Source organism: Equus przewalskii, chromosome 29 (assembly GCF_037783145.1).
Source record: "Equus przewalskii isolate Varuska chromosome 29, EquPr2, whole genome shotgun sequence".
NCBI lineage: Eukaryota > Metazoa > Chordata > Mammalia > Perissodactyla > Equidae > Equus > Equus przewalskii.
In genome coordinates, this window is record NC_091859.1 from 20,806,842 (window position 1) to 20,819,549 (window position 12,708).

General features: G+C 36.4%; 1 protein-coding gene across 2 annotated transcripts in view; it reads right to left on the minus strand.

The window, feature by feature from the left end:
• Positions 1-436: 436 nt before the first annotated feature.
• Positions 437-12,708, minus strand: part of FGD6 (FYVE, RhoGEF and PH domain containing 6) — a 106,879-nt gene continuing 94,607 nt past the window's right edge. For both annotated transcript variants that reach the window (XM_070599517.1, XM_070599516.1), the window contains exons 15-21: positions 12,083-12,185; positions 11,442-11,588; positions 10,527-10,629; positions 8,649-8,776; positions 4,397-4,525; positions 3,455-3,603; positions 437-895 (exon numbers count right to left, since the gene is read on the minus strand). In XM_070599517.1, the coding sequence (XP_070455618.1) occupies positions 859-895; positions 3,455-3,603; positions 4,397-4,525; positions 8,649-8,776; positions 10,527-10,629; positions 11,442-11,588; positions 12,083-12,185 (796 nt within the window). In that variant the 3' untranslated portion in view covers positions 437-858. The remainder of the gene's footprint in view (positions 896-3,454; positions 3,604-4,396; positions 4,526-8,648; positions 8,777-10,526; positions 10,630-11,441; positions 11,589-12,082; positions 12,186-12,708) is intronic.

The window sequence follows — 12,708 nt, forward strand, 5'->3', positions numbered from 1 at the left end:
AACAAGGGATATTATGTAATATAATGCTTACCATATTTTGCTTTTAAAAAAATAATACATTTATGTTTGTATTGAACTGGTAGCTTTTAAAAAAAGATAAGACAATGTAAAGGCCATAGAGTTTATTATTTGCGTTCCTCTGCAAATAAAGACATCTTCTTTCCCACTCATAGTTCAGTTAAATAAAAATTCAGATTCTATCCCTTTGCTGTAATTCCTTGATGATGTGATATTATCTCATGCCAAAAGAGGTACATAACAGTAGAAATACTTTCGGTAATTTACTGGAATTTCATTTCACAGTTACTGAGGTAGAAGTTGGCCATGTGTTTTTCTATTAAAAGATATAAAAATTCGTCTAAGTTCATTGATTCAAAGACATGCATTTTTTTATCAGCAGTTTTATAATTATAATTTCTAAACCAAACACTGCATGGAAATTTGATGTGTTTTTTATTGACAAAGACTTATCACTAGTGAGAATGTTACAAATGTTACTGCTGTAAAACACATTGAGAAAACAGTGTGGACTGTGTCACAAACAGTTAATACAGTATACACTATTAAGATAAATTTTCTGGTTTCTAAAGAAAAGGTACTTTAGAATTCAGTGTGAGTCTCAGAAATAATTCTGACCATTAAGTAAACATCAAAATTTTAATAAATAACATACATGAAAAAACAAACATTTTTTAAAAATTACCTTATACCTAACAAACTAATTTCTTAAATCTGATGAAGATTTTGGTTGGATATATCTTGGCAGTGTTCATGTATATAAAATGTTCGTATTGCGTTTACTCCATTCTGATGAAATTCCACGCTTTTGGAATCACAGAAGAGATGAAACCAGTACAGCTACAATATTGTGCCTTCCTGAAATGCCTCTATCCACCTATTGATAAGAGAAATTTGTTAGATTTGTACAATGCAATCATCCAATATACGTTAAGACAATAGAGAGAACAGTTGTGCCTAGGGATCCAATTACCCTAACCGTATATTTAAGATATTTCCCATAGCAAACTAGAATTCTGTATATGAAACTACCCTTTATTTGGTAATTTGGCCTGAAAAGTGCATGTCTTATTTCTATGAGGCCTGAGGAAGGGGCATTTCACGTAAAAGTTCTATGACGTCCTGATGATCCCATTTAATTGGTTTTGGAAGTGCTATATCTGCAAAGGCCTTTCTTTCAACCTCCCTTCGGCTTTTAGGAACAGTAGCTCTGTCCCTGTCTCCTCCTCTCTTAACTCTACCAACCAGAGATTCCTTGGACATCCATCGTTCAGATCTGTTCTAATATTTTCAGTGAAAAAGAATTTAGCATCTAGTCTACTCCCAGTTGATCAAAATTTGCAACATAAAAGTGTCTCAGAGTTTCATAGAAGTCTTTGCAAAATTCTTTAGTCTCAAAGTTGTATCTGACGAGACACATAGTTGCAATTATTCAGAAGACACTTGGAGGTAGTCTCTTTGTAACTCTCTAGTAGTGTAATTGCTTCTGAACTTACTAGGAACATTTGAAATCACTCAATTTAATTAGTAAAAGCAGCCTAAAAGATATTTACCTCAAATTTCAAGGACAAAATTTTCAGAAACTTAAATTTTAAATGCAAATGGCATATAAGTTATACTATAATAAAAAGGCTTTTAAAAAGCCAAAAATTTCTATTAAAATTAACACATTTTACTATTCTGTAATGTGCAAGCAAAGCAATCCATATGACAGTAATAACCTCAAAGAGAAACTATAATTTAGCCCGTATTAATTCTCCATTACAAGTAAGCTGATTCCCTTCACCCAACTACACTCAATTCTGCCTTGAAGAGCTTTCTAACTTGTCAACTTAATGATATAAGCAAAAGATGTATATTGAAAAGCAATGATTTTTATCAGTTTGATGATGAATACCGATGAAAATGAGAAATATTTTTATATTTCTATAATATTCTAATAACAGAATATTAGGGCAATTACTATTTTATCCAAGTAATTTTTACAGAAAAAACAGTTAAGTGACATAATGTTTTTTTTTTTAAGGAAGATTAGCCCTGAGCTAACATCCTCCTCTACTTTATATGTGGGATGTCTACCACAGCATAGCGTGCCAAGCGGTGCCATGTCCGCACCCGGGATCCGAAGTGGTGAACCCCGGGCCGATGAAGAAGAACGCGTGCACTTAGCCGCTGTGCCACCGGGCCGGCCCCTAAGTGACATAAATTTTAAAATATTCAGTACCCAAAAGGAACTATTTGGAGTAACAGCTATACACCGCTGGATATCGTAACACAGACTGAAAAAAAAAGGTCTTACAGAGTATTTGTAACATTGTTCCTGATGAATGTTCAGGAACACATGTAATTCTGGTGCATGAATTCTAACTGCCTTGAAATGACAAGCCTTGCTTACTTGAAGCATGTTTTATCTGCATGCACTTTTTAAACCTATTGAGAAAACATGAGCACCTCTTAGTGAAAACAAAAATGTATATTTTGTGAGGCCAAAATAAAAATCAAATGAAAGGGAAGTGAACTGAACTATTTTGTTCGGAAAGGACCTCGATTTCACAGAGATATGCATCTCTATGTTAAGCAACCTCATGACATCTAAATAAATATTCTTGTTGGAATTTTGAAGAGACTGTTTCAGCCTTTACCATCTAAAATGATATCCATTTCCTCCACTCAGTCATTGGGAACAGCATGGGAGCCTCTTAATGTGTTTGACCTTCTTCTCAAAGAAGTAAGTCAGTAAGCAGCTGTTTAAACTCTCCTGCTGTTCATGGCACAATTGAATCACTGGATTGCCAAAGTCCTGGAATGTTTCAAGGGAAGAATCTTACCCTCCCTGAAGGGGAGGTCAAATACCTCGGCTTCCCTTCCTTTCAGCTGAGCAGCAGCATGCTGCTTCCTCTGAGGTCATGTGTAGACAAAATATTTTGGACAGAACTACCTATTTTCCTTTCCCCTCTGCCTCCAGAAAATATTCCAGATACTTTTGCCTGTCTTTAAAGCAATTCTAAAGAGCTTGAATAATATGTTAAATCTTTCTCATTTGGATCTCTGATTTAAATTCTTAGTTGTCCCCATGCATGAAAGTAGGTTATCTTAAAATCAATCATTTAGGGCCAGCCCGGTGATGTAGTGGTTAAGTTCACATACTCTGCTTCAGGGTTTGCAGGTTCGGATCCCAGGTGTGGACCTACGTGCCGCTCATCAAGCCATGTTATGGTGGCATCCCACATACAAAATAAAGGAAGATTGGCCACACATGTTGGCTCAGTGACAATCTTCCTCAAACAACAAGAGGAAGATCGCCAATAGATGTTAGCTCAGGGCCAATCTTCCTCACCAAAAAAACAAAGGAGAACAAAACAAAACTAAAATCAGTCATTTAAAGTAACAACTCGAAATATCATGTACAAAAGAAAAATATGTCTAAATTACTTACTTCTGAGCTGAGTGAGCATCATCTGCTTTGAATACATAAAATAACATGTTTTTGTGCAGTAACTGAAATACTCTAGATTCTGAATTCTCATCTTTGACTTGAGTAACAGTGAATCCTAGTAAAGGTTGACTCTCCAAAGCTGCCACATCCTAATTTAAAAAGACACAAAGGGAGATGGGTTTTTAAATGGATACAAAATTCAGATTTGTGAACTCTTGATCTATATAGCTGTAATTTAATTTCATAAGACATATATAAAACAATGATAATTCTAGCAACATTCACTTTTCATTTATTCAACAATATGTATTGAGCTACTCCTTCCAAGAGCCAGACACTTATATTTCACAGTATTTCATATTATATTCCCTACAACCATGGGAGGTAGGTAATTATATTACTTTCATTTTATGAATGCAGAAAACATAGCTCAGAAAGGTAACTGATTTACCCAGGTCTCACTAAGGAAAAGCTTGGACCCTACAGCAGTGGTTTTCATAAGATGTTGGAACACAGGATCATCAGATAGGAGAAAATGGTAGTTTTAGAGCAAACAGCTAGAAATTGTTTATAACCCAAAACAGTCTATCTTATCTATGCTGATGCCTGATCAATACAATCTGGGGATAGTCAAGGGAGTGTCATCCTAGAGAGCCTGGCAGAAAAGATAAGAACCTCTGTCTTTACTGAAGTAGCAGTGAAACGACAGGAAAACTTACATTCTAATACTATGGAAAATTCCTAACACTTTTGAGTGAGAGCTCTCTAGGTACAAATCAAGGACACTGTTCACATTAAAAATAACAGCAACATCTGCCCCTCCAAAAGCAAAGCAAAACAAAAAATCCACAAAACAAACAGACTAAAGAAATACTGTTGTTATTTATAGTTGGCCTTATATAACAAGATCCCAAATATTCATCTTGAGATTTCACATCTTACCTCGCTTGCAGCATATGTATATAGCACTTTATTTTTTATGACAAACCACAAGTGTTTCCAAGGTTTTTTATTGCCCTTTGATCTGTACAAGTAGCCACTCATAGAAGAATCTTCTGTGTTTGCTGATACCTAGATAAGCAAACCACATACACAGTTTAATGGTTTTCTGAGAAAATCTAAAATAACAAAATTGCTTTTAATCATTGGTGCTGAAAGCAATAACCATAATACTAATGTTTCAGAATGAATTGGTTTATTTTCAGTCTGCTACTGTACAAACTCAATACTGCCCTTACCATGAGCGTAAAACCCTTCCTTTTAGAAGCAATTCTAGAATTTTACCTGGTTTGACTGTGCTTGCATGCATGTGTTTCCTTGTGGGTTCACCTGTGTTTTCTGGGTTGCCGGAAGAGGAAAAATAATTCCAAAGGTCAAAAATCCTTTTTAAAGCTGTACTTTTTGGACTGTCTATGTTGTTTATTGCATTTCTTGTTTTGGGGTGTTAAGGAAAATTATTTAAATCTTTACCTTTGTTCCTTAAATAACTCTTTGGACTTCTAAAAACTCTATCAACCAAAAAGTAAATGGAAAATTCCACATTAATGGTGACTTTAGGGAGGGTTCTGCTCCCCAAATTTTGGTCCAAAAGAAAAGAAGCTTATTTTTGCTTCATGAAAGGCTGAGAATGTTTTAATCTCTAGGCAAAAAGACAGTAAGCTTTTAATGATTATAATCTGGCAATTGAAACTTTGTGTGTGTGTAAGACTGGCCCTGACTAACATTTGTTGCCAATCTTTCTCTTTTTGCTTGAGGAATATTGTCCCTGAACTAACACCCGTGCCAATCTTCCTCTTCTTTGTATGTGGGACGCTGCCACAGCGTGGCTTAATGAGCAGTGTAGAGGTCCGCACCCAGGATCTGAACTGTGAACCCTGGGCTGCCAAAGTGGGGTGTGCAAACCTAACTACTACGCCACGGGGCCAGCCCTGAAATTTTTCTTTTTCTTAACATAGGAACAACAGAGATATAAAAAGCCAAGTCTAGGAATTGCCGTATTAGCGGTATAGTGAACAGACTCTCAAGGTGGCTCCCCATGATCCCTGCCTCTGATAGTTGTCACACTGTTATACAATCTCTTTCCCCTGAGAGGAGACAGGACCCGTGACTTGCTTCTAACCAACAGAATATGATGAAGGTGACGGGATGTCACTCCTGTGATTGTGTTATGTTATATAAGACTCCATCTTGCCAGCAGACTGGCTCTAGAGACTTTCTCCCATGCTGGCTTTGAAGCAGTAAGCAGCCATCTTGGAGGCCCATGTGGCAAGGAGCTGAGGGCAACCTTCAAGCAAAGCTAGTAAGAAGCCAGGGCCCTCAGTCATACATCTGCAAGGAAATGAATTCTGCCAATAACCTGAGCAAGCTTGGAAGTAGACCCTTCCCTATCAGCCTCCCGATAGGAACTCAACCCTGGCCAACACCTTGATTGCAGTCCTGCAGAGACTGAGCTAAGCTGTGCCTGGACTCCTGAGATAATAAATGTGTGTTGTTTTAAGCCACTTAGTTTGTGGTAATTTGTTGCATAGCAATAGAAGACTAATACAGGTGGGCTCTATGAATTTTAAAAGTATATCTTTGATCATGTACTAATTGTATTAATTTCTTATAAGTTTCATAAAAAGGATGATATATTGTTGTTTAGTGAAAAATTTAATATCTAACATTGAATTAGAAATATTTAAGTGCATGTAAATTTGTATAAACAGATAACATCCTCGTATAACACTACCAAATAATTTTTTAAAAAACTAGCATGTTTACATTCAAGTAAAATGTGGTTATGTTGGAATACTATTATGTAGTGATGTAAGTGTTGCTATCATTGCTTAAAATATTTTGTACATTCCTCTTCTGGAATATTTTAGAATTAGTTTATTAGCCACACAAAAAGATCAATCACAATGCTGAACAGTCATGCATAGTCCTCTATTATCTTTTTAAAAATAAAATTGGTATTAACCAGCTTAATCACTTAACTGATTCATAAAATGTCCCTTCCAATGATTTGATTATTAAAAGATAAATAAAATCCAACTCAAGAGACATAGCTTGCCCTCACTAAGGGTACTGAGGCTCTGAATATAATTCTAAAAAAGAGGACTTTCTAAAAATGTATTGAACATTACTGGAATAAGAACACAACTCCCCAATTCCCAAGAAGTTAAACACAGAATTACCATATGACCAAGCAATTCCACTCCTAAGTATATACCCAAGACAAATGAAAACACATGTCCACACGGAAATTTATACACAAATGTTTATAGCAGCATTATTCATAATAGCCAAAAGGTGGAAACCACCCAAATGTCCACCAACAGATAAAGGGATAAACTCTGGAATATACACACCATGGAGTATTATTCAGACATAAAAAGAAGCAAAGTACTGATACATGCTATAACTTGGATGAACCGTGAAAACATTGTGCTAAGTGAAAGAGGCCAGATATAAAAGGTCACATATTGTATGATCCCTTTAATATGAAATATCCAGAAAGGGCAAATCACACAGAGACAGAAACCAGATTAGTGGTTACGAGGGGTGGAGGGAGGAGGAATGGGGACTGATTACTTAAGGGATATAGGGTGTTTTTATGGGGTCATGAAAGGTTTGAAACTGGAGCAATATGGTGGTTGCACAATATTGTGAATACACTAAATGCCACTGAATTGTATACTTTAAATTGTTAATTATATGTTACATGAATTTCACCTCAATTTAAAAAAAAAAAAGACAACACAGCTTCCCAAGGAGAATACTTTGACTTTTATAGCACTTAACTAGATAAATTAATTCCCCCCAGTCTGACTGCAAAGGAGTCAAGCAGTGGTTCTCAAACTTTAGCATACACCTGAATTACCAAGAGGGCTTGTTAAAGTTTCTGATTGTGTAGACCTTGGATGGGGCTAAGAATTCATATTTCTAATAAGTTCCCTGGCGACGCTGCTGCTGCTGTTCTGGAGGACCCTTTGAGGACCACTGGAGTAAGGAAGAAATGCCTGCAGTGAGGAAGCAGAGGTTTGAACGTGGAAGGCTTGTTTGAGTGGCTGGGTGCAAAGATGTATGAAACGGGACTGGAGTTAGACCGAGTCCAATCCAGGCTATATATATAGAGTTTTGCAACCAATGCTGTGGAGTTTAGACTGAAGAGGGGAGCAAATCTATGAATTATATTTATAAACTGTGATATCAGCATGGAGAGGTGAAAAATTACATGGAATTGAAAACTATTCAGTTGATTAAGAACCTTCAAGTTCTGAACATAGATTTAGACTCAGGAATTGAGTGATGGAAGAGAGAGTTCAGAGATACTCATTAAATTGGCTTAATCAGTTTCATATGAAACTTGGCAATTAGAACTTTAAGTGCTATTCTTACTATTTCATGAGATTGGCTATAAATCACTTTCTACTATTTCAATTGCCATGATGGAATACACTCAACTTTACATAAGAAACAGGATCTTGGTCAAATTTTTAGAGTTGTTTGCTTCCACTTTCCATGATAGAACACCTCCACAGTAACCAAGCAAGAGAACAAAATTTAAACTTCTACTCTGCTGGCCACAAAACCAGCATAGGCGGAACTAACTAATAAACTAATCAAAATGGGCGTGGCCAGAAAGGCAGTGCTGTCCGATCTCTGACACTAGCTAAGTGAACACTTGAATTTGAGGAATGGGATAGGATTTCAGTGGTGCCTGTGGATTATGCCACTGGCAGGTCTAACTGCAGGCTATTACTACTTTTTAAATTTTTCGTTTAAGCTTAAAGGAAAGACAACCTACTATCAGTGATATGAGCAGTATATAACGAACCAATGCTTACATATACAAACTGTGCAGATTAGTAAATGCTAATAAAATGCCCCAAATATTCTATAGATTTCTTCCCTCTAGTAAGGGTTTCTTCAAAGTAATTTTAAAAATTCATGTGTGTCCAAGTTATCTTTACTTTCTATCATTGTTATAAAATGCTCTCCAAACCTTTCAACAGCCATTTTCTAAATGACTCCGGTCATAAGGGAGATGAAGCAAGATTCGAAGGCATCAGCCACATCCATCACCAGTATTAAAATGCACGTCTTAATAGTGTTAGGAAATGACATCTTCCTTTATGAAAAACAGTGTATTATATGCATATGAATAATTCAGCCTCTATTAGGTTGCAAGTTTAATGGAAACACTTACTTCTTTGAGAGCAGCTGGGATTTTTTTCTGTTTCCTCCCTGATGGAATACTATGTAAGACTGATGATAAGGCACTTGAAGGAGATTTGTGATTTCCGGGAGATCCAATCTTAGGGGAGTGCTGGTGATCTAAAACAAATCAAGCACACTTATGTAGCCAATGGCAAGCATTCTGTAATTCAATTTAACGCAAATCAATAAACACTGTTGCATAAAATATCCATGGAAGGATACTCAAGAAACTGATGACACTGAGGCCCCCCGGAAAGGAAGATGGATGCTTGGAAGTTGAATGGGAGGAAGACTTTCCGTGGTCTATGCTTTTATACTTTTTCAACTGCAAACCATGTGAAAGGATTACTCTTTTGTGCCTTTAGAATTCAGAAATACATTAATGTATGACCAACTTAAAAAAACTTCCCTCCTGACTTTTTAAAAAAAACCCTAATGTTGTTTAGTATTTAGATACAAGAACAAATAATAATATTACCATGAATAAAGTGCTAGAAAAGGGGCTAAAGGACAAGAGGAAGCAATTAGTTTTGACTGCAGAGGTTGAGGGAAAGCTGGGAACAGAACAAGATATTTGAATTGGCCATTATGGTATAAATAGGAGCTTATCAGGTAAAAAACAGGAAGAAGAACACTCCATGAAAAAAAGAGGTCAGCAAAAGCAGAGAGGTAAGAAAATATATCATCTATTTGGAGAATAATGAGGCTGGGGGAAAAAAAGCCAGGTTCCAAGGAACCTGGACTGTTGTTGGCAGTGGGAAATGAAAGGCTTTTCAGGCCAGGGGTGGTGACATAAGCAGACTGAATTTAAAAAAATAAATCTGGGAAGGAAGGTGGCCAGTAGCAAGGAAGAAGGATTTACAGCAAGAAAACCTGTTGGGAAATTCTTACAGTAGTCCAGATAAACAATAATGATGGCCTTATTAGGATCAAGATGAAGAAATCAAGACAAAGACAAGTTTTTGAAGGCAAATTTGGCAAGATTTATAGATCAAATGGGGGTGGATGATGAGGGTAGAGGATTCAAAGACAAATGTTGAATGTGTGCAGTTTATATTATATACCCAGAGAACAAAGGGAGGAAGATAAAGGCTGGCAAAGGATTAGACGGATGTGTCTTCCTGGAAAACGTATACAGACAACAACAAACTATTACTCTACACGGATTCCGAAATAGCACGTCATCTAGTTTTATTCACTTACGTACGCTGATGAAAAGCATGGAAGCAAAGGATAATCTTTTTAAAATTAAGATCCTACAGGTTTCAGGAATTTATCTAAAGATCTCTTCCCAAAATACAAACCTGAGCAGTCCTACTGGCTGCATTCATCTTAACTGTAGGGATACCCGCAAATAACGAGTAGGCAGATATGATTTACCATTGCGTGTTTGGTGAAAAGCTACACATTTAGATGTACAATAAAACCTCACTAAATCAGTCCAGGTGATTAGAATTAGGCTGACAAAGTGCCACCTAGTATAATTGCATAGAGAAGTACTTTACAGATAGGATAAAAATGCTTCGTGATGAGCTCACAGTTGTGAACCTAGAAACTTCAAAATTACTTGATTAAAGTTCCCTTGTAACTGTTTTAAGCATTTCATCCTGTAATTACATTTCTATAATTAGTATTTTTAACAAAACTGTTTTCAGAGTAAAAATAAATTTCAGTCCAACTTCTGATGAAATTACCACAAAATGAGTTAGGAAAGCTTAACTAAGTGAAGACAGCAAAATACTTAATATTTTTAGATGAGTATCACCGACCATATTACTAATGTGCCTAAAATGATTCTTTCAGAAGGCTGTTTAAAAGCATCTGGGGAATAAAGGAATTTTCGGTTAAATCTTTATTTATATATTACCTAATTTCTGCAGTTCTTGGAAACAATGTTCACATACTCTTGCTGGTTGATTTTTCAGGTAATCTAAGCCATACTTATTTGATGAACAAGCTTGGCATACAATCTGAAAACACATTGGAATTATTTCATTTAGAAGCAGCTTTGTATTCAAACCATCAAGTATATTACAATTTATAGTGCTGTCTACTTTCCAAAAGCTTTCACAGTCATGGAATCTCAATAACAACTCTGCAGTTCAGGCCTGTAGTAATCTCGCACACAGCACCCCAACCTTGAAGATGAGGAGGCCACAGATTATTACTGAGTGCTTCCTACATATATACTAAAGGAGTTAATGTGTGCCAATGTTTAGAATAGTGCTTAGCGTGCAGTTAGTCCTGTGTTAGCTGTATTGATCATCATCGTCGTCTGTCATCATCACTGCTACAAACACATCCACCTCTGCTGCAGTGTCTGGCCATGTATTAAATGCTCTCTAAATAAGACCCCCCTTAATTTTTACAGTAACTCTCTGATGTCATTGTTACTATGCTCATTTTCTTGATGAGGTCATGAAGACTTAGAAACATCACTAGTGATGACTTCAACACTACAAGGCCCCCTTATTAAATACTGAGTGTCTAGGCAAAAGCAGTTTAAATAATTATTTGTAAATGTGAGGGTCTGTTTAATTGTGAACTTTTTTTTAACAAAAAATGTCCATTATTGACACTGTAAAGTAATGTTGAGGTAGGAGAGGGTAAGTTCCCTAACAAGATTGCCCCATACCTAAATATTTAGAGAAATCACCATCCATGATTCAGTATCCCCCCCTCTGCCTTCCCTCAATGGTTCACAATGGGAAATATGCTTCCTCATTATGTATAGCCTGGAGCTATTAAAAATCACAAGGGAGATGGGGTTATCCTCTCCAACCTTTCCACAGGCCCGGCAGTGGTGTCGTCTCCAGGTCAGAGTAAATTCACTTGTGCAGATCATACACATTGTGGCTCTGGTATCAGGAATCCAGATGGGAGCCTTTGATCCAAGAGGACTAACTTCCTCTTTATTTTCTGAGTCTGCCTGTAGAAGAACAACTTCTGATTATCCTCAGGCTCGTTGACTGCTACAGACTCAAGCATTTTTATTTGGCAATGGTGGCTCACAATGCTGATGATATCATTACAGATGCGGGATGAAATATGGGCTATTATATTTTTCATATTCTCAGGATATTGAGATTACCTACATTCTAACAATCCTCTAATGCAAAATTAACTTAAAAAGATGCCTGTGGTAGTGCGATGACAGCTGATTAGTGTCTTGCTTAAACTATATTGTATTTTCTAAATTTTCTACAATGAGGTTTTATACTGGAAAAACATGAATGCGCTATATGCTATCATAGACTTGCATTTAGACATTCACAGGATAAACATTTAGCTCTGAAATTAGATACACATCTCCAATCCTTCTGTGAAACCCATGTTGCTTTTCTAAACCCCTGGGAAAAGTTTCTTTAAGGTAAAAACTGTTTGAAATACACTGGAAAAAAAATAAGAAGGAAAAGACAATACCTCATCAAGACTCCTACTAGCACAGAATGTGATTCTTTTCTTGGCATACTCTTCTATTGACCTGGAGATCGCTTCTAGCCATTCATCCCTTTCTGTGGCAGAACTGTTGGGGGCAAAAGAAGGTTCCATCAACCAGATGTCAGCTTTTTTCCTTTGCCTTTTTCTTACTTCTTTTTCTTCTGTCATGGCAACAGATTCCACCACCCTCCAACAATGCTAGTCACAGACAGCAACTCTGAGGTTCATGTGCACAAACAATAGAGCTGCATTAGAGAACACATGGCATTTTAGCAAATACAATGCTGTTTTTTGTTTCCAAAAGTCCTGCTGTATAGGGAATGGCTTTTGAAGTCTCCTAAATTTGAAAGTATTCTTGTTTGGTTCAAGGGCTGTTCATACAATTAATAATTACGATTATTTATGTAACTCGAGAGTTTCCTAAGACATAATCCTAGAATTTAAAAATATTCCAAGGAATCAAGTTTCAAATGCAAATTTTCAGCGTAGAATACTAAATATTTTTAGGTTACTAAATATTACTAAAAATTTCTAGAAAGGGCACTAGAGTAAAAGAAACATATTTTTGGTATCGTAAACAGATGTTTAAGGAGTAGCTAATAAGGGAA